The 18,755-nt window shown below is 40.1% G+C and overlaps 1 protein-coding gene across 4 annotated transcripts in view; it reads right to left on the bottom strand.

Annotated features, from left to right (window-relative positions):
* The window catches only part of RFX4 (regulatory factor X4), a 94,105-nt gene that overhangs the window by 26,584 nt on the left and 48,766 nt on the right, over window positions 1-18,755 (bottom strand). For all 4 annotated transcript variants that reach the window (XM_073649910.1, XM_073649912.1, XM_073649911.1 and 1 more), the window contains exons 6-14: window positions 14,316-14,529; window positions 13,833-13,910; window positions 13,582-13,745; window positions 12,173-12,273; window positions 6,360-6,418; window positions 5,581-5,725; window positions 4,464-4,558; window positions 2,793-2,910; window positions 2,412-2,531 (exon numbers count right to left, since the gene is read on the bottom strand). In XM_073649910.1, the coding sequence (XP_073506011.1) occupies window positions 2,412-2,531; window positions 2,793-2,910; window positions 4,464-4,558; window positions 5,581-5,725; window positions 6,360-6,418; window positions 12,173-12,273; window positions 13,582-13,745; window positions 13,833-13,910; window positions 14,316-14,529 (1,094 nt within the window). The remainder of the gene's footprint in view (window positions 1-2,411; window positions 2,532-2,792; window positions 2,911-4,463; window positions 4,559-5,580; window positions 5,726-6,359; window positions 6,419-12,172; window positions 12,274-13,581; window positions 13,746-13,832; window positions 13,911-14,315; window positions 14,530-18,755) is intronic.

Raw genomic sequence — 18,755 nt, 5'->3', positions numbered from 1 at the left:
GAATCTCTCTCAAGTAAAACTAACAGGTCAAGCAAATTCTTATCCTCTCTTGCTGACAACTTTATCTTCCAAAAGGTAGGGGAGAAAACAAGGGGATCTGCTACTTTGGATCTAATCCTTATAAACAGGGAGGAAATGGTTGAGGAGGTAAAGGTGGCTGGGACCCTAGGAGGCAGCGATCATGCTATTATAGAATTTTGGATAACTAGAGGAGGAAGACATGTGAAGACTCAAACTTCAAGGTTAGATTTTAGAAAGGCAGATTTTAAGAGACTCAGAAAGAGAATAGGAGGGATCCAATGGCTGGATGTCCTTAAGGACAAAAATGTCCAGGAAGGATGGGAAATTTTTAAAAATGAGATTCTCAAAGCACAATCGTTAACAATCCCGAAAAGTAGGAAGAATGGGAAGCATTTAAGGAAACCAGGATGGATGAACACAGAACTTAAACACATGCTAAAAAGAAAGAAAGAAATGTTTATTAAATGGAAAGAGGGAGGCATATCTAAAGAAGATTATAATGCAGTCTGCAGATCCTGTAGGGCACGTATCAGGTTAGCTAAAGCTGACAATGAATTAAGGCTTGCAAGAGATGTCAAAAGCAATAAAAAAGGATTTTGGGGGTATGTCAGAAGTAAAAGAAAAGTCAAAGATGCTATAGGATTTTTACAGGATGAAAATGGAGAAATGGTAAGAGAGGATGTTGAGAAGGCCGAACTTTTTAATTCCTATTTTGCATCTGTTTTCTCTCAGAAAGAAAATGTAACATCAACTGATCTTCAATGTCCTTTTAAAGGAATAGAGGAATCCAAGTTATCTGTAAACAGAAAGATTTTGAGGGAATATTTAGCTAACATAAATGAGTTCAAGTCTCCAGGTCCAGATGAATTACACCCCAGAGTACTGAAGGAGATCGTAGAAGAAATTTTAGAACCACTCTCCATAATCTTTGAAAATTCTTGGAGAACAGGAGAAGTCCCAGAAGACTGGAGAAGAGCAAATGTTGTTCCTATCTTCAAAAAGGGGAAGAAGGTGGACCCAGGGAACTATAGGCCGGTGAGTCTGACTTCTATACCAGGAAAGATCTTTGAACAAATTATTAAACAACATGTATGTAAGTACATGGATAAGAATGAAGTGATTAACCAGAGTCAGCATGGGTTTGTAACTAACAAGTCATGTCAGACTAACTTAATTTCCTTCTATGACAGAATCACTGACTGGGTGGATCAGGGAAATGCTGTAGATATAGTATATCTTGACTTCAGCAAAGCATTTGACAAAGTATCTCACACCATCCTTATTGAAAAAATGACCAAGTATGCAATGGACCAGGCAACTGTTAGGTGGATTCATAACTGGCTTAGTGATCGGACTCAAAGGGTGGTTGTAAATGGCTTCACATCCAGCTGGATGAATGTCTCAAGTGGGGTACCACAGGGCTCCGTCCTGGGACCTGTATTGTTCAACATCTTTATCAATGATTTAGATGAAGGAATTGAGGGTAAACTGATTAAATTTGCTGATGACACAAAGCTAGGAGGGATAGCTAATACTAGAGAAGAGAGAGAGAGGATTCAAAAAGACCTAAATAAACTGGAGCAGTGGGCAGCAACCAACAGAATGGTTTTTAACAGGGAAAAATGCAAAGTACTACATCTGGGCAATAAAAATGAAAAAAACATATACAGAATGGGAGGAATAGAGCTAAGCAACAGTACATGTGAAAAAGACTTAGGTATACTAATAGATCATAGACTGAACATGAGTCAACAGTGTGATGCAGCAGCAAAAAAGGCAAATACAATTCTGGGATGTATTAACAGAAGCATACAGTCTAGATCACGTGAAGTCATTATCGGTCTTTACTCCTCTTTGGTCAGACCTCATCTGGAATACTGTGTACAGTTTTGGGCACCACATTTTAAAAAAAGACATAGACAAACTGGAGCAAGTTCAGAGAAGAGCGACCAGAATGGTGACTGGTCTGCAAACCATGTCCTTTGAGGAACGGTTGCAGGATTTGGGAATGTTTAGCTTGCAAAAAAGAAGACTGAGAGGAGACTTAATAGCTGTCTACAAATATGTCAAGGGCTGTCACATTGTAGAAGGATCATCTTTATTCTCATTTGCACAAGGAAAGACTAGAAGCAATGGGATGAAACTAAATGGGAGGAGACACAGATTAGATATTAGAAAAAACTTTTTGACAGTTAGGGTGATTAATGAGTGGAACAGGCTGCCACGAGAGGTGGTGAGTTCCCCTTCAATGGACGTCTTCAAACAGAGGCTGGACAGACATCTGTCTGAGATGATCTAGTGAATCCTGCTTTGAGCAGGGGGTTGGACCAGATGACCCAGGAGGTCCCTTCCAACTCTACCATTCTATGATTCTATGATAACCAACTTACCGCTATGAGCTTCTCCTTTCATTGCCCTCATAAGCTCGTTGGCTCGTTCCTGGCAGTGTAACGACTCCAACAAATAAAGTACATAGTCATCAAACATCAGGTGAATGAGGTGGAAGGAACCTGGTTAAAGGAGGTAAAGGACATATTAGTCATCCCAGGGCTTTGTGCCCAAAAAATAGCACATGGTTAGTGGCGAAGGCCCTTTTCGAAATCTCGCATTGGAGACCTCCAACGTCAAGTTCATCTTTGGAAAAACCCCAGGTAGAACCATTATGATAAACCAGATTTTTGATAATTGGTATAATGAGATATGTGAGGCTTTTCTTTTTTCTTTTTACTTTTTTTTTTTTACTCCACAAATTTTAGAATTTTCAAACATACCGAAACTTGGTGCACTATGTAGCGTCATGTCCCGAATGACCCTTGTGCCGAAACAAGACCAGATTAAGAGGAACTGCTGTGCCACCCTCTTTAACGAGCCTGGTTTTTTGGACGCTACCTGTAATAATAGACAAGAACTATTACATAACAATGGTCATGACAATATTGTGCCCTGTTGTAACATTTTTAAAAAAAAAATACATCTCAAATAGGAAAATGAATCTACGTGATTAATAATTTACCGGTTTGTCTTTCCAGTTCCTGTAAAGAAGTATGCATCTCCATGGCAACAGACTACAAACAAACCCTGTGTAGTCTGATTCTGAAGTCACACTCCTGTCTGCTCCTTAGTTCTTGTTAATATTTTGGAAAATTTGGCAAATTATTAAGGGACAGATATCAGAGAGTAGGATTGCTGCCAGTCTGATTGGCAAAAAGCTGTATAAAAACATTTCCCTTCTGGGATCATACCAAAAACATTTTTTTCAACATAAAAAATGGTCATTAGATAGAAGTAACATAAATCAAAACTGCTCTTATAGAAAAAAGCCTTGTTGTTTATACCTACCAATCTTAATTCTGTATAAATTGACTTAAAGGAGTTACAGTATTTAAGATTAGAAAAATAGATGTTTTTTTCTATTAACCAGACACCCTGCCACTTTTGTCCAAGCTGCAATACCAGATGTAGCCTATGGTCAAGAGTGGCGCTGTTTCAGAAAAAAAAACAAAAAACCCTTTTCTGAAAGCTTTTACACTAAATTGTTTCAAAGAGGACTTTTCACCGCTCCAGACATGTCTATTTCAGTAAATACTTGTATTCTCAGTGAAATACTTATTCAGGATTATCTTTTCTGAGAATTCTGAAGTTCTTTTATTATTCCCTTTAAAGATGTATGAACAAAATTGGCAAGTGGGTGTTACCAATGGGTGTATCCCAACATGCTAACACTGTCCAATTAGAGACGATTGCATCAGACAGTAAAAGGACACACATCCCAAGTTGTAACACCCACTTGTCAATTGTTGAAACATTTCTAGGAGGAATAACAGAGGATTGGCACAGCAGAGAGTTCAAAGAAAAGATGATCCAGAATTGGTATTTCTTAAAGAGAACATGTATTTACTAAAACAGAAAAGTGCTCTTAGAGGAGGACCAATCACTTGCCATAAATATGTAAATTTTTTATCTGTAGTAAATGCCGCTGTTCTCCTGAACCTGGTGATGTTTTTCTTTTGTTCCTGCGCCTCTCCGTTCCTGAGATATGGCCCACTCTTTCCTGTATGTTAATGTAGTCTTGTTATCTAAGTGGGCGTGGTGTTCAACTGTTCTTTCCTGGTGTCTCTAGGAACCACGCCCAGTTAGATAACAAGACAAGATTTATATACAGAGAAGAGGAGGCCATATCTCAGGAACGGAGAGGCGCAGGAACAAAAGAAAAACATCGCCGGATTCAGGAGAACAGCAATATTTATACCAAGGAAAGAAATGTAATATTTATGGAAAGTGACAAATCTCCTTTAAGAAATTGTCACCATAATACATAACAGCGGAAGCTATGGCATTGTATTTTTATTTGAAATGTTTCTTCTGAAGAAGATTATTATAGACATAGAACCAATTATCGATCAATATATACACTAAACTTTATCAGACGTCCATAAACTTACCTTCACAACGCATCTGTCCACCATGGAATCCAACCAATCAATGTATGATTCAATTGGAGACTGTTCTTCCAATAAATGGTCAAACTCCTGATACACTGCAACCCAAATATTACAGGTCAATGATGTGCACTTTGTGGATATTCTGGTCATGTCTCATAAAAATACAATATATACTTCGACTCATACATAGGTAATTTAACAAGATGGCCACTATGTGGCAGTAGAAAGTGATTATACAAAGAGGAGGGGACGTCAAAATAAAATAGGACACTGAATTATGTCATAAGGTTTCCCATCTAATCATGGAGGGCCTTTTAGGGCGAGGAGGACCCTCCTCTTGATATGCATATGTTCTTAAAGGGGACCTGCCACTAGTAGTGATGAGCCTGCATGCTCCTTACTGGAGATTTACGAGCATGCTAGGGTGTTTTCCGAGTATCTTCAGTGTGTTCGGGTGTTATGTTTTAGTCACTCCGTGCTCATGATTGGCGACTGTTTGACAGCTTTAATACATGTGAGGAATGCCTGTTTCGTAGGCATTCCTCACATGTATTAAAGCTGTCAAACAGTCGCAAATCATGCACACGGAGTGACTAAAACATAACACCCGAGCACGCTGAAGATACTCGGCGAGCACCCGAGCCTGTTCGCTCATCACTAGTCACTAGATAAAAAAGTGACCAGTTTTTACTCTTATTTTTTTCTCGCTGTTCCAGTGAGTATGCCAATTTTATTTTTTTAAAACTGTCATTTGGTTCCAGAGTTAAGGGCCTTTTTATTAAGTGCTAATATTTATGATTTTTTAACAATGGGGTGGTGCTTACAAGATTCTTTGGGGGCATGCCTTTAGCCTTACCCTATGAGCACCGTCCCCTTTTGAAGACTACAAACATTAGCTCCAGTAACAGCGCCACACTTTTACAAAGGTTATGTGTGGTATTGCGGCTTAGCCCCATTCATTTGAATAGAGCTGAGCCGCAATACCAGACACAACCAACGGACAGGAGCGAAGCTGTTTCTGGAAGTTTTGGAAAATTCTTTAAATTTGGATGTATCTTTATTATGTACAAAATGAGAGTAATACCCCAAAACTTTAAGACCCCATCACATCTCTTACACTGAATAATGAGTTTTCTGTGCTCATCTCGGGAATCTTCTATAGTATATAGACTCTGTTTGGTAATACTATTAAGGTCAACGTTTCTCCAGTCTTCCAGCATCTGAAATGTGATATCGGCGCTGTGTATTACCGTTCGTGAGGCCTGAAAAAAAATCAAACAAAAATGCATAATGTGTGATGTAAATGTAATAAAATAAAGGTAATTTGAAAAATACAAATATTGGTAATATAAAGCCAATTAGACTTGATGCAAAAAAATATTAAAACATCAACTTTTTGTGGTAGAACAAATTATTGATTGTAGGGAGTATCATGTAATGCATCATTTCTCCTGTGGGGGTGCTGTAGGATAATTGAACACTCTCTGCAGGGTTCACCAACAGATCACTTTTAATCACTGGGGTCTTAGCAGAAACGCAATAATTTTAACCCATTGGCAATGACAGCCATAGAAGTATGTTGGTCGTGCTCCATCACAGCGCCGCTCCTCCACTCTCGAACAGAATGAGAATGCTCAGTGGCTGCTGATTGGCTGCAGCTGTCATTTGACACGACAATTCGGGGAAGAAGGGGGAAAACACAGCCCAAGAGCGGAGGAGGGGGCTCCTCAGGGAGGTGCATACGGATGTCTTTTTATGTTATGACACTTCCCTGAGCAATTGTAGTGGAAACCCCCTTTAAGGGGTTAAAGTCCCATATCCTCATCTCCTGAGGCAGGTGGAAATTACGCTACCATATTTTTTACGTTTGGTCCTATATTACAGAAGAATACTCACTTGGCATAAGTGGTTTAATGATGTCTGTCGTCGAAGAATTTGGGAAAACCTTTTTGACACTGGGAGTAAAAAAACACACAGATTAAAAGGTTTTATTTCAACTTTTGAGATTTGAACTGCAATGATCTAATACAACGTGTCAAGGTGAATAATGCAAAATGTGTGACTATTGCAAAAATAGTATTCTATTTCTGAATCAAAGTACGGTCCATCTATCATCTATCTATGATCTCTCTATCTATGTCATAGAGAAAAAATTAAAATCCATAAGACATCTCCAGAGAGGGGACATGTCACCCTCACAGTGAACATATGTAATTAGCTAGGGAAGAGAGAAACTAATTATAACTGGGGAAGTTAGAAAGAACTAACATTTCAGCCTCCATTGAAGTAGGGGTTTCCTGCAGTGAACATGTAATGACAACAGGAAATTTGCTCTGGAAAAACACCAAGACTGAGATTCGTTTAAGCAGAGGTAGGAAAGTACACTTCCCAGGCATAAGCCTCTTTTGATCAAAGCACAGCTCCTAGACTTTTTGGAGCCAGTGGTCAGTGATAAATATTGGGGTTTATTTATGGTAGATATACAGTTGTGCTCAAACGTTTACATACCTCGGCAGAACTTTTCCTTTCTTGGCCTTGTTTCAGAGAATATGAATGGTAACAAAAACTTTTTCTCCACTCATGGTTATTGGTTGGGTGAAGCCATTTATTGTCAAACTGCTGTGTTTTCTCTTTTTAAATCTTAGTGACAACCAAAAACATCTAAATGACCCTCATCAAAAGTTCACATACCCCAGTTCTTAATACCGTGTATTGCCCCCTCTAACATCAATGACAGCTTGAAGTCTTTTGTGGTAGTTGTGGATGAGGTTCTTTATTTTCTCAGATGATAAAGCTGCCCATTCTTCTTGGCAAAAAGCCTCCAGTTCCTGTAAATTCCTGGGCTGTCTAGCATGAACTGGGCGCTTGAGATCTTCCCAGAGTGGTTCAATGATATTGAGGTCAGGAGACTGAGATGGCCACTCTAGAACCTTCACTTTGTTCTGCTGTAGCCAATGACAGGTCAACTTCGCCTTGTGTTTTGGATTGTTGTCATGTTGGAACGTCCGAGTACGTCCAATGCGCAGCTTTCGGGCTGATAAGTGCAAATTTGCCTCCAATATTTGCTGATGACGTATGCATTCATCTTTCCTTCAACTTTTACCAAGTTTCCTGTGCCTTTGTAGCTCACACATCCCCAAAACATCAGCGATCCACCTCCGTGCTTTACTGTAGGAATGGTGTTCCTTTCATCATAGGCCTTGTTGACCTCTCTCCAAATGTAACTTTTATGGTTGTGGCCAAAAAGTTCAATTTTGGTCTCATCACTCCAAATTACCTTGTACCAGAAGTTTTGAGGCTTGTCTCTGTGCTGTTTGGCGTATTGTAGGTAAGATACTTTGTGGCATTTGCGCAATAATGGCTTTCTTCTGGCTACTCGACCATGCAGCCCATTTTTATTCAAGTGCCTCCTTATTGTGCATCTTGAAACAGCCACACCGCTAGTTTTCAGAGCGTCCTGAATTTTAGCTGATGTTATTTTTGGGTTTTTCTCTGCATCCCGAACAATTTTCCTGGCAGTTGTGGCCGAAATTCTTGTTGGTCTATCTGACCGTGGTTTGGTTTTTACACAGCCCCTGATTTTCCGTTTGTTAATCACAGTTTGAATGCTGCTGACTGGCATTATCAATTCCTTGGATATTTTTTTGTATCCCTTTCCTGTGTTATACAGTTCAACTACCTTTTCCCGTAGATCCGTTGACAATTATTTTGCTTTCCTCATGACTCACAATCCAGAAACGTCAGTGGCTGGATGAAAGATGCAAGAGTCTGTCTGGATCCCAGAAGCTCATTCAGCTTTTATGCAAAAAGGTCACAGGTGAGGATGTTACCTTTAGTAGCCATTCAAACCCATTTGTGTCACATTCTGTGCATGTTATCAGGCCCAAATCATCAGGGTATGTGAACTTATGATCAGGGTCATTTGGATGTTTTTGATTATCATTAAGATTTAAAAAAGAAAACACAGTAGTTTGACAATAAATGGCTTCACCCAACCAATAACCATGAGTGGAGAAAAAGTTTTTTTGTTATCATTCATATTCTCTGAAACAAGGCCAAAAAAGGAAAAATTCTGCCAGGGTATGTAAACTTTTGAGCACAACTGTATCTTCAGTGTCATAGCGAAATGACGAACATAACACATTCATTCACATGACTGTAAGTCTGTCAGAACCCCTCCAACTTAATATTGGTCTGATGGATGATGCTATCCATGCCATGTTTCATCTCGATAGACAGGTAAAATCGCGATAAGAAGCTAAAAACAATATCTACCTCCTGGGAACTCCAGGGGCAAAGATAGCCTATAAGTTTGGGATCTCATAAAATTCTAATGGGCTTAGCGTATTCCACAACCAGCCCCCACATGAGCTCACCAAGGGGAGGTAAATGTACATAACCTTGATCTAATAAAAAACAGAATTTGGGTTTGGTCATTTGTAAGTCCTAGAAGGTACAGCTCACTGTGATTCTATCCTTTTTCCTAAGGTGTAACTCCCTCCGCTAAGCCTCTGAGCCATTTCCGTGACACAGGTTTATCATTATTCTTTCGTTATCCCTTTTATTTTATGTAGTTGTATATGCCGTATTTTTTTGTTCCCATTTTATATAATCTTTGTATATTTTTTTTATAAACACTGCCTATGTTTCTGGTAAAATTTAATAGCTTTGTTCCTCTTGCTTTGAAAACCGCACCCCTGAAGCAATACACTACCTGTAACAGATGTCCATTCGGCGTGTATAAACAATTGGTGATGGCAGCTAGTGGTTCTTTTTGTTATTATGGAGATGCCAGTGATCGTACCGGGGTATATATTATTCCAGGAGCTGGAATCGGAGGTGTATATACCATGCGCTCACTGTTAGTTCTCTAATAACCGGCCTATTAGTGGAAGCAGCCGCGGCATCATCCGTCACTCATCAGTCAATTACGTAATTGTCCTGACTATTGGAGGCAGCGGAGTTGCGTCCCCTCTGACAAACGGGTGACACCGATGGGATCTGTGTGATCAGCTGATGTTATCCCTGACAATCTATCTATTATTCTATTAATCTAATTTCCTAAATATCTATCTCATATCTATCTACTGATCTACTCGCCATCATTTTATTTATCTATTTTACTATTTATCTATCTATCTATCTATCTATCTATCTATCTATTATCTATCATCTATCTATATATCTATTATCTATCATATATCAATCATCTATCAATCTATCTGTCTATATATCTATCTATTGATCTATCATTAATCTAGATTTTTATCTATCTATTATCTATCATCTATCAATCATCTATCTATTATCTATCATCTATCAATCATTTATCATCTATCAATCATCTAGCATCTATCTATCATCTATCTATTATTGATCTACCTATCATCTATCTATTATCTATCATCTATCTATTATCTATCTATTATCCATCATTTATCTATCATCTATCTATTATCTATCTATTATATATCATCTATCTATTATCTATCTATTATCTATCATCTATCATTTATCTATCATCTATCTATCATCTATCAGTCATCTATTATCTATCATCTATCTATTATCTATCTATCTATCTATCTATTATCTATCTATTATCCATCTATCTATTATCTATCTATTATCCATCTATTATCTATCATCTATCTTATCTATTATCTATCATCTATCTATCATCTATCTATCATCTATCTATTATCTATCTATCTATTATCTATCTATCTATTATCTATCATCTATTATCCATCTATTATCTATCTATTATCTATTATCTATCTATTATCTATCATCTATCTATCTATCTATTATCTATCTATCATCTATCTATTATCTATCTATTATCTATCATCTATCTATCTATCATCTATTATCTATCTATTATCTATCTATCATCTATCTATTATCTATTATCTATCATCTATCTATTATCGATCTATCATCTATTATCTATCTATTATCTATCTATTATCCATCTATCTATTATCTATCTATTATCCATCTATTATCTATCATCTATCTATCTATTATCTATCATCTATCTATCATCTATCTATCATCTATCTATTATCTATCTATCATCTATTATCTATCTATCTATTATCTATCATCTATTATCCATCTATTATCTATTATCTATCTATTATCTATCATCTATCTATCTATCTATTATCTATCTATCATCTATCTATTATCTATCTATTATCTATCTATTATCTATCATCTATCTATCTATCATCTATTATCTATCTATTATCTATCTATCATCTATCTATTATCTATTATCTATCATCTATCTATTATCGATCTATCATCTATTATCTATCTATTATCTATCATCTATCATCTATTATCTATCTATCATCTATCTATTATCTATCATCTATCTATCTATTATCTATCTATTATCTATCTATTATCCATCTATTATCTATCATATATTATCTATCTATTATCTATCATCTATTATCTATCTATCTATTATCTATCTATTATCTATCATCTATCTATCTATCTATTATCTATCTGTCTATCATCTATCTATTATCTATCTATTATCTATCTATTATCTATCATCTATCTATCTATTATCTATCTATTATCTATCTGTCTATCATCTATCTATCTATCAATCCTCAAACTACAGACATCTATTCTCACTATTCTAACTGAAGACAAAGACCCCTTGTGTCTAATGGAAACCATGGGGTCCTAATGAGGAGCCCCCCTCACCCTCTTCTCTGTACTTTCTATTAAAGATAATGATCTTTTTTATCAAATAAATTACATTTTTTTTAAAAAAATACATATTTTAGGGTTGTTTTTGTTATTTGAATATTCCTGTATTGCGCGTTTTTTCCTATTAGGGTATTATGCTGCTGATTAACCCAGGTACGACATCCTCCTCCTCGCTCCTGGTATTGATCAGCCGCTAATCCCTTTTCTTAATTACTGGATGATGCTGAACAGTTCTCCTTAATGGAGAAAGCGTCTAAGCTTTGAAATTAGAAAGGATTTCTGTGCAGGTGATGGGCTCCGTCCACCGCAGGATTCCCGAGAACCGGCAGAAAGGGCCGACTGCCTGCTGAGACCAAGTCATCTGATAACATCGGCCGGTACATGGCAATAATAATCTGCGCCTTTTATTCCTGAGAATTGAGTAAGAACCTTTTACAACAGAGGAAAATAGCATTACTGAAGCCATTGAATGGAAGGTGCCATAATTAAGGACACTACAAATACGCTCATAAAAGCCCTTTACAAATATTAATTAAGCCGCCACCTACCCAAACATTATAGGAATATTGGGAGATTAGGCTCATTCAGTGGACAGCTTAATCAGGATTATGTACAAAGACGAATGAATGTGAAGCAGCGACGCTAAAAATCCCTTAACAATTCTGTAATAATGAGTATTTTACTTAGTTTTTTGCATTATGATGTCCCTCTGTTGTGCCTCCTGGAAATGTCTAAATCATTTGACAATAGGGTTTTGCTATTGCACTTATCGATAGGTGTGACAGTCAGACAAGGACCCTATTGACAAAGACACCCAGTGGTCAATTTAGTTTTAGATTTCCAGGAGGAATAACTGAGGAATAACATGTCTGGGGTGAGGAAGAGTTGATTAAGGAGAGATTACTACTATAGATTATGCTGTATTATACACACAAAGGCAAAAGGGCGCAAATAAAATCAATACCTACGCTCAAATTTGATATTTCGTAAATTTTCCGGAAGGTCGTGAAGAGCCACTTTTAGCCACTCGTCCAGCTGCTTGGCAAATTTTCGTATTACTTGCGTCAAACTTAAGGATGAAAAACAAAAGGATATTAGATATAGAAAGAAGAAAGCTTTAAACAATGCCATTGGTTCTCCGACCTGACCTACAAGGAACTGCTAGAGGTAATGCGTTCCTAGGGGGTCTGGTCGAATAAATTGGGGGTGGAGTCCACACACCGTTTTTCCATTTCTGAAACGCATGTTAGGGGTGCAGTAGTTGCAGTCGCACCTAGGCAACTGTCAGGGGAGAGAAGGATAGGGCATGTTGAATTTCAACAGGTTTGATCCTTTGCACTAGGTGGAGATAAGCTTTCGACAGAGAATTCACTCAGTTTCTTATTTCCTCTCTTTAGCAAAAACATGAAAACATGAAAGTGAGGCCAAGTCTAGTATGCATGTGTATATGAGGTTCGGTGGAAAAGTTGAAAAGTCACTATCCCCTACAAGATCAGCTAACTCTTCTCCCGCTGCAGCCATTACTATCATGATTGTTATTGGTGTTCACTGCTCAGATGACGGATCTTTAATGTGTATGGCCACTTTTACAAAATCAAAAGTAGACAAGTCACTGTCTTTAACAAGGTCAACTCCCTTTTCTCCTGCTGCTATCAATATTATCCTGATTACCACGACTGATCGAACGTCAACTATTTAATATGTATGGCTACTTGTAAAAAAAAAAAAGTCACTATCCCCTACAAGATCAGCTAACTCTTCTTTTTACTGCTGCCATTATTATTATGATCCTCATAAGTGTTCAGACTTCAGCTATGTAATAGGTATGGCCACTTTTAGAAAATCAAAAGTGGACAAGTCACTGTCCCTGACAAAATTCTTCTCCTGCTGCTTCCATTATTATCATGATTTTGATGAGTGTTTCGATGATAATTATTTCCTGTTTATGGCCACTTTAGAAAATCAAAAATAGACAAGTCACTGTCTTCAACAAGGTCAACTCCCTTTACTCCTGCTGCTACCACAATCATCTTTATAATCACGAGTGATTTGGAAACAACTATTTAATGTGTATGGATACTTGTAGAAAACTTACTATCCCCTACAAAGTCAGTTAACTCTTCTCTTGCTGCTGCCATTATCATGATGCTCAATAGTGTTCAGATGACAGCTCCTGGCTATGTATGGCCATTTCTAGAAAATTATAAGTAGACAAGTCACTTTCCCTGACAAGGTCAGCTCACTCTTCATCTGCTGCTGTCATTATTATTATCATTGGAATGATTGGCCACTGAGTGCTCTATCGCTGCCCAATCCACCATTAATTTGCTGTGGTGTGTGCTCCATTCAACCACAGGATATATTAATACACACCAACCTGTCAGGCAATGCTTGTAATACAGTTGGCATCAAGACACCAGAGATTGCTTTATACAGTATGGAATCACACACTCCTACAATGTTCACCACTGTGGACGAGCCGAGGACTGGCAGCATGTGGGGCGGCATGCCTTGCCAAAAGTGCAGAAGAAAACTTTGAACCTGGAAATAAAAAAAGTCATGCAACGTAAATCTAATACATCACAACCGCGCACAAGCACCCAGTAATGGTATCCATTTCCACCGTACCTCGTCAAAGTTGGCTCGTATTACAGTGTCCAGAATCCTTTGGCAGTGAGTTCGATACATCATTATAAATGTTGAAATCTGAAAAAAAAAAAAATAATGAACTTTTTTCATTAAAGGGACTTAGAAAAGATGAGGTCCCATAGCTAGGAGCACAATGGGTTCCCATTATGGTGCCACCAAGGTGGACACTATTCTTGGGTCAATCTCCTCTTTCTATGAACCTAACTTTGTAGTTCCTCCGTAGGGTCTTCTCACCGCCGAAGAGCGAAGAGGACAGGAACAGCCAGGACTGGGCCCCTATTTTCCAAGGGCCTGTAGTCACAACAATGGCTATCCTAATGGAGTGTACACCCTTGGACCTGATGTCATTACGCTGACGAGTCCGCTTTGTGTTTTGTTTGTCTCCTCTCTTGCCATTTCTAGTGATGGATCTAAATGAACAGACAAGAGGCTCCGGGGAAACTAATTTGGCTTTATAGATACCTTTTCTTCTGGGATGCTGGCTGGCAGATTTAGATCTTTGACATTTGGGAATTCAGGCAGTAATGTTCCGAGCTTGGATCGGGGTGAATACGCCACTGTCTGCTTGGTGACTTCTTTTTTCCCAGTCTCATTCACCCACGCTGCTCCTTTCTTGGAGTACATAACGTCATAATACTGGGAGCTTTCTTTGACCGCAATGCCATAATAATGATACCTGGGAGAAGACAATGTCACAGCATCTAAGTACAAGCTGTGTAACACAATGACATCAAAAATGTGTCATCAGAAAATGACCTGTTGTTAAAGGGAATGTGTCACCCCCCTGGGCGATATCAGACCTCTACTATGGCCATACAGGTGATAGAAAAGTAAATCTATACTTACCTGTATGGCCCATAGTAGAGGTCTGATTGCAGAGAAATCTGGTTTTATAAAGTCTGTTTTCCAGTGGCTTGGCATCCGGGGGACACCAAGCGCAAACCCCTCCTATCTGCTTACTATTCCTATAAATCGCCGCCTCTGTGCTAAATTACCATATTCCCCCCTCCCCTGCACGTGACAGGACCCTGTGACAAACCCTGTGACGTACCCTGCTCAGCCTCCCCTCCTGCGCATGCGCAGAGCGCCGCTCCCATGGAGAGAACTTTGTTTCCCTCCGGCTCCATTTGGCTGTGTACTGCCAGCGGAGCGGAAGTCTCAGTGACTCACCATCGCTTGTGCAATTCACAGCCAAACTGGGTCAGAGGGAAACAAAGCGCTCTCCATGTGCATGCGCGGGAGGGGAGGCAGAGCAGGGTACGTCACAGGGCTGTCATAGGGCCCTGTGGCATGCAGGGGAGGGGGGGATATGGTAATTTAGCACAGAGGCGGCGATTAAGGGGAATAGTAAGCAGATAGGAGGGGTTTGCGCTTGGCGTCCCCCGGACGCCAATCCTCTTGAAAACAGACTTTATAAAACCAGATTTCTCTGCAATCAGACCTCTGCTATGGGCCATACCGGTAAGTATAGATTTACTTTTCTATCACCTGTATGCCCATAGTAGAGGTCTTATATCGCCCAGGGGGGTGACACATTCCCTTTAAATCAGGTTATTATATTATATTAAATTTATTTTATTTTCATTTTGATATTTTTTTCAATTTCACTTATTATCACAGAATATTGCAACTTTCACAATAGTCTCTAGGTCTAATACAAGACTCACATTTACTGATTATTACAGATTACTTTTCGGGATTCTCATTATCATCACAGACAGGATTTCAATTACAGGTAACACCTCTATATACATTAGATTACACATGATCCACCATTCACAATAGGTGATGTCACAGCTCACCTCCTCCTCCTGTACAATGACTGATAACACCTCTATATACATTAGATTACACATGATCCACCATTCACAATAGGTGATGTCACACCTCACCTCCTCCTCCTCCTGTACAATGACTGATAACACCTCTATACACAGTAGATTACACAGGATGCACCATTCACAATAGGTGATGTCACAGCTCACCTCCTCCTCCTGTACAATGACTGATAACACCTCTATATACAGTAGATAACACAGGATCCACCATTCACAATAGGTGATGTCACAGCTCACCTCCTCCTCCTCCTGTACAATGACTGATAACACCTCTATATACAGTAGATAATGCAGGATCCACCATTCACAATAGGTGATGTCACAGCTCACCTCCTTCTCCTGTACAATGACTGATAACACCTCTATATACAGTCAATTACACAGGATCGACCATATACAAAAGGTGATATCACAGCTCACCTCCTCCCCCTCCAGTACAATGACTGATAATATCTCTATATACAGTAAATAACACAAGATCCACCATTCACAATAGGTGATGTCACAGCTCACCTCCTCCTCCTGTACAATGACTGATAACACCTCAATATACAGTAGATAACACAGGATCCACCATTCACAATAGGTGATGTCACAGCTCACCTCCTCCTCCTCCTGTACAATGACTGATAACACCTCTATATACAGTAGATAACACAGGATCCACCATTCACAATTGGGAATGTCAAAGCTCTTGTCCCCCCCCCCTCCTGTACAATCACTAATAACACAGGATCTAGCATTTACAATAGGAGATGTCACAGCTCACCTACTGTCCCTTCCTGTACAATTATTGATAACACCTTTCTACACAGTAGATAACACAAGATCCACAAATTCACAAAAGGTGATGTTACAGCTAAACTCTTCCGCATCCTGCACCATACTTTTGCCTGTGTGGGTGCATGTTTACTGTAGAAGCTCAGTAGGCTTTTATACAGATAACACAGGATCTGAGTCAGTATATTTCTGTTGATGTCCATGTGTCCAACAGGAAGGAGTCTTAAAGTGAGCCTATTGATCAGCGTGAAAATTGCAAGCTTTCGTATTTTTATAAATATACATAGTGATGTGAAATGTTAAAACAGAAAAAAACAACATAAAAAAAATACATTTAGCGTAAGAGCCTGATTTAAACAATAGGTCATTTTATAATGATATATGTTTTTTTTTTTATTCCACAATGGCACCATTGCTGTCCACAGTCTGTGTCTGGCATTGTGGCTCTGCATCATTAAAGGGGTTGTGTCAGCTTTTTTTCTTCAGGAGCGCACTACTCCTAACCCCTACTTTATGATTTTCATTGGGTGGTGTGCTCCTGAAGATTGACAGTTCGCAGCAGCGGAGCTCTCCAATGCAGCTAGCAGAGGCAACTTTGCCTTTACACCTTGAGAGAAGCGCAGGGATACTGAAGCTGGATGGATTCAGATATCCAACCAACTTCAGAGCTGCGTAGATAACTGGCCAGCTTCAGAGCTGCCTAGATACCCGGCCAGCTTCAGAGCTGCCTAGATAACCGGCCAGCTTCAGAGCTGCCTAGATAACCGGCCAGCTCCACAGCTGCCTAGATAACCGACCAGCTCCACAGCTGCCTAAATAACCGGCCAGTTTCACAGCTGCCTAAATAACCGGCCAGCTTCACAGCACCCGAGATAACCGGCCAGCTTCAGAGCTCCCTAGATAACCGACCAGCTCCACAGCTGCCTAGATAACCGACCAGCTTCACAGCTGCCTAAATAACCGGCCATCTTCACAGCACCCGAGATAACCGGCCAGCTTCACAGCCGCCTAGATAACCGGCCAGTTTCAGAGCTGCCTAAATAACCGGCCAGCTTCAGAGCTGCCTAGATAACGGGCCAGCTTCAGAGCAGCCTAGATAACCGGCCAGCTTCAGAGCTGCCTAGATAACCGACCAGCTCCACAGCTGCCTAAATAACCGACCAGCTTCAGAGCTGCCTAGATAACCGACCAGCTCCACAGCTGCCTAGATAACCGGCCAGCTACACAGCTGCCTAAATAACCGGCCAGCTTCAGAGCTGCCTAGATAACCGGCCAGTTTCAGAGCAGCCTAGAAAACCGACCAGCTCCACAGCTGCTTAGATAACCGGCCAGCTCCACAGCTGCCTAAATAACCGACCAGCTTCAAAGCTGCCTAGATAACCAGCCAGCTTCAGACCTGCCTAGATAACCAGCCAGCTTCAGAGCTGCCTAGATAACCGACCAGCTCCACAGCTGCCTAAATAACCGGCCAGCTCCACAGCTGCCTAAATAACCGGCCAGCTTCACAGCTGCCTAGATAACCGGCCAGCTTCACAACCGCCTAGATAACTGGCCAGTTTCAGAGCTGCCTAGATAACCGGCCAGCTTCAGAGCTGCCTAGATAACCGACCAGCTTCAGAGCTGCCTAGATAACCGACCAGCTCCACAGGTGCCTAGATAACCGGCCAGCTCCACAGCTGCCTAAATAACCGGCCAGCTTCAGAGCTGACTAGATAACTGGCCAGCTTCACAACCGCCTAGATAACCGGCCAGTTTCACAGCCGCCTAGATAACCAGCCAGTTTCAGAGCTGCCTAGATAACCGACCAGCTTCAGAGCTGCCTAGGTAACCCACCAGCTTCAGAGCTGTCTAGATAACCGGCCAGCTTCAGAGCTGCCTAGGTAATCGGCAAGATTCAGAGCTGCCTATGTAACTAGCCAGCTTCAGAGCTGCCTAGATAACCGGCCAGCTTCACAGATGCCTAGCTAACCGGCCAGCTTCACAGCCGGCTAGATAACTGGCCAGTTTCCAAGCTGCCTAGATAACCTGCAAGCTTCAGAGCTGCCTAGATTAGTGGCCAGCTTCAGAGCTGCCTAAATAACTGACCAGCTTCAGAGCTGCCTAGATAACCGGCCAGCTTCAGAGCTGCCTAAATAACTAACCAGCTTCACAGCTGCCTAGATAACCGGCCAGCTCCACAGCTGCCTAAATAACTGGCCAGCTTCAGAGCTGACTAGATAACTGGCCAGCTACACAGCCACCTACATAACCGGCCAGTTTCACAGCCGCCTAGATAACCGGCCAG

This window comes from Phyllobates terribilis, unplaced genomic scaffold, assembly GCF_046119375.1.
Source record: "Phyllobates terribilis strain yellow unplaced genomic scaffold, ASM4611937v1 Scaffold_10__3_contigs__length_209671492, whole genome shotgun sequence".
Taxonomy (NCBI): domain Eukaryota; kingdom Metazoa; phylum Chordata; class Amphibia; order Anura; family Dendrobatidae; genus Phyllobates; species Phyllobates terribilis.
The sequence above is the reverse complement of the archived record's forward strand: the minus strand, read 5'-3'. Positions and strand labels throughout refer to the sequence as shown.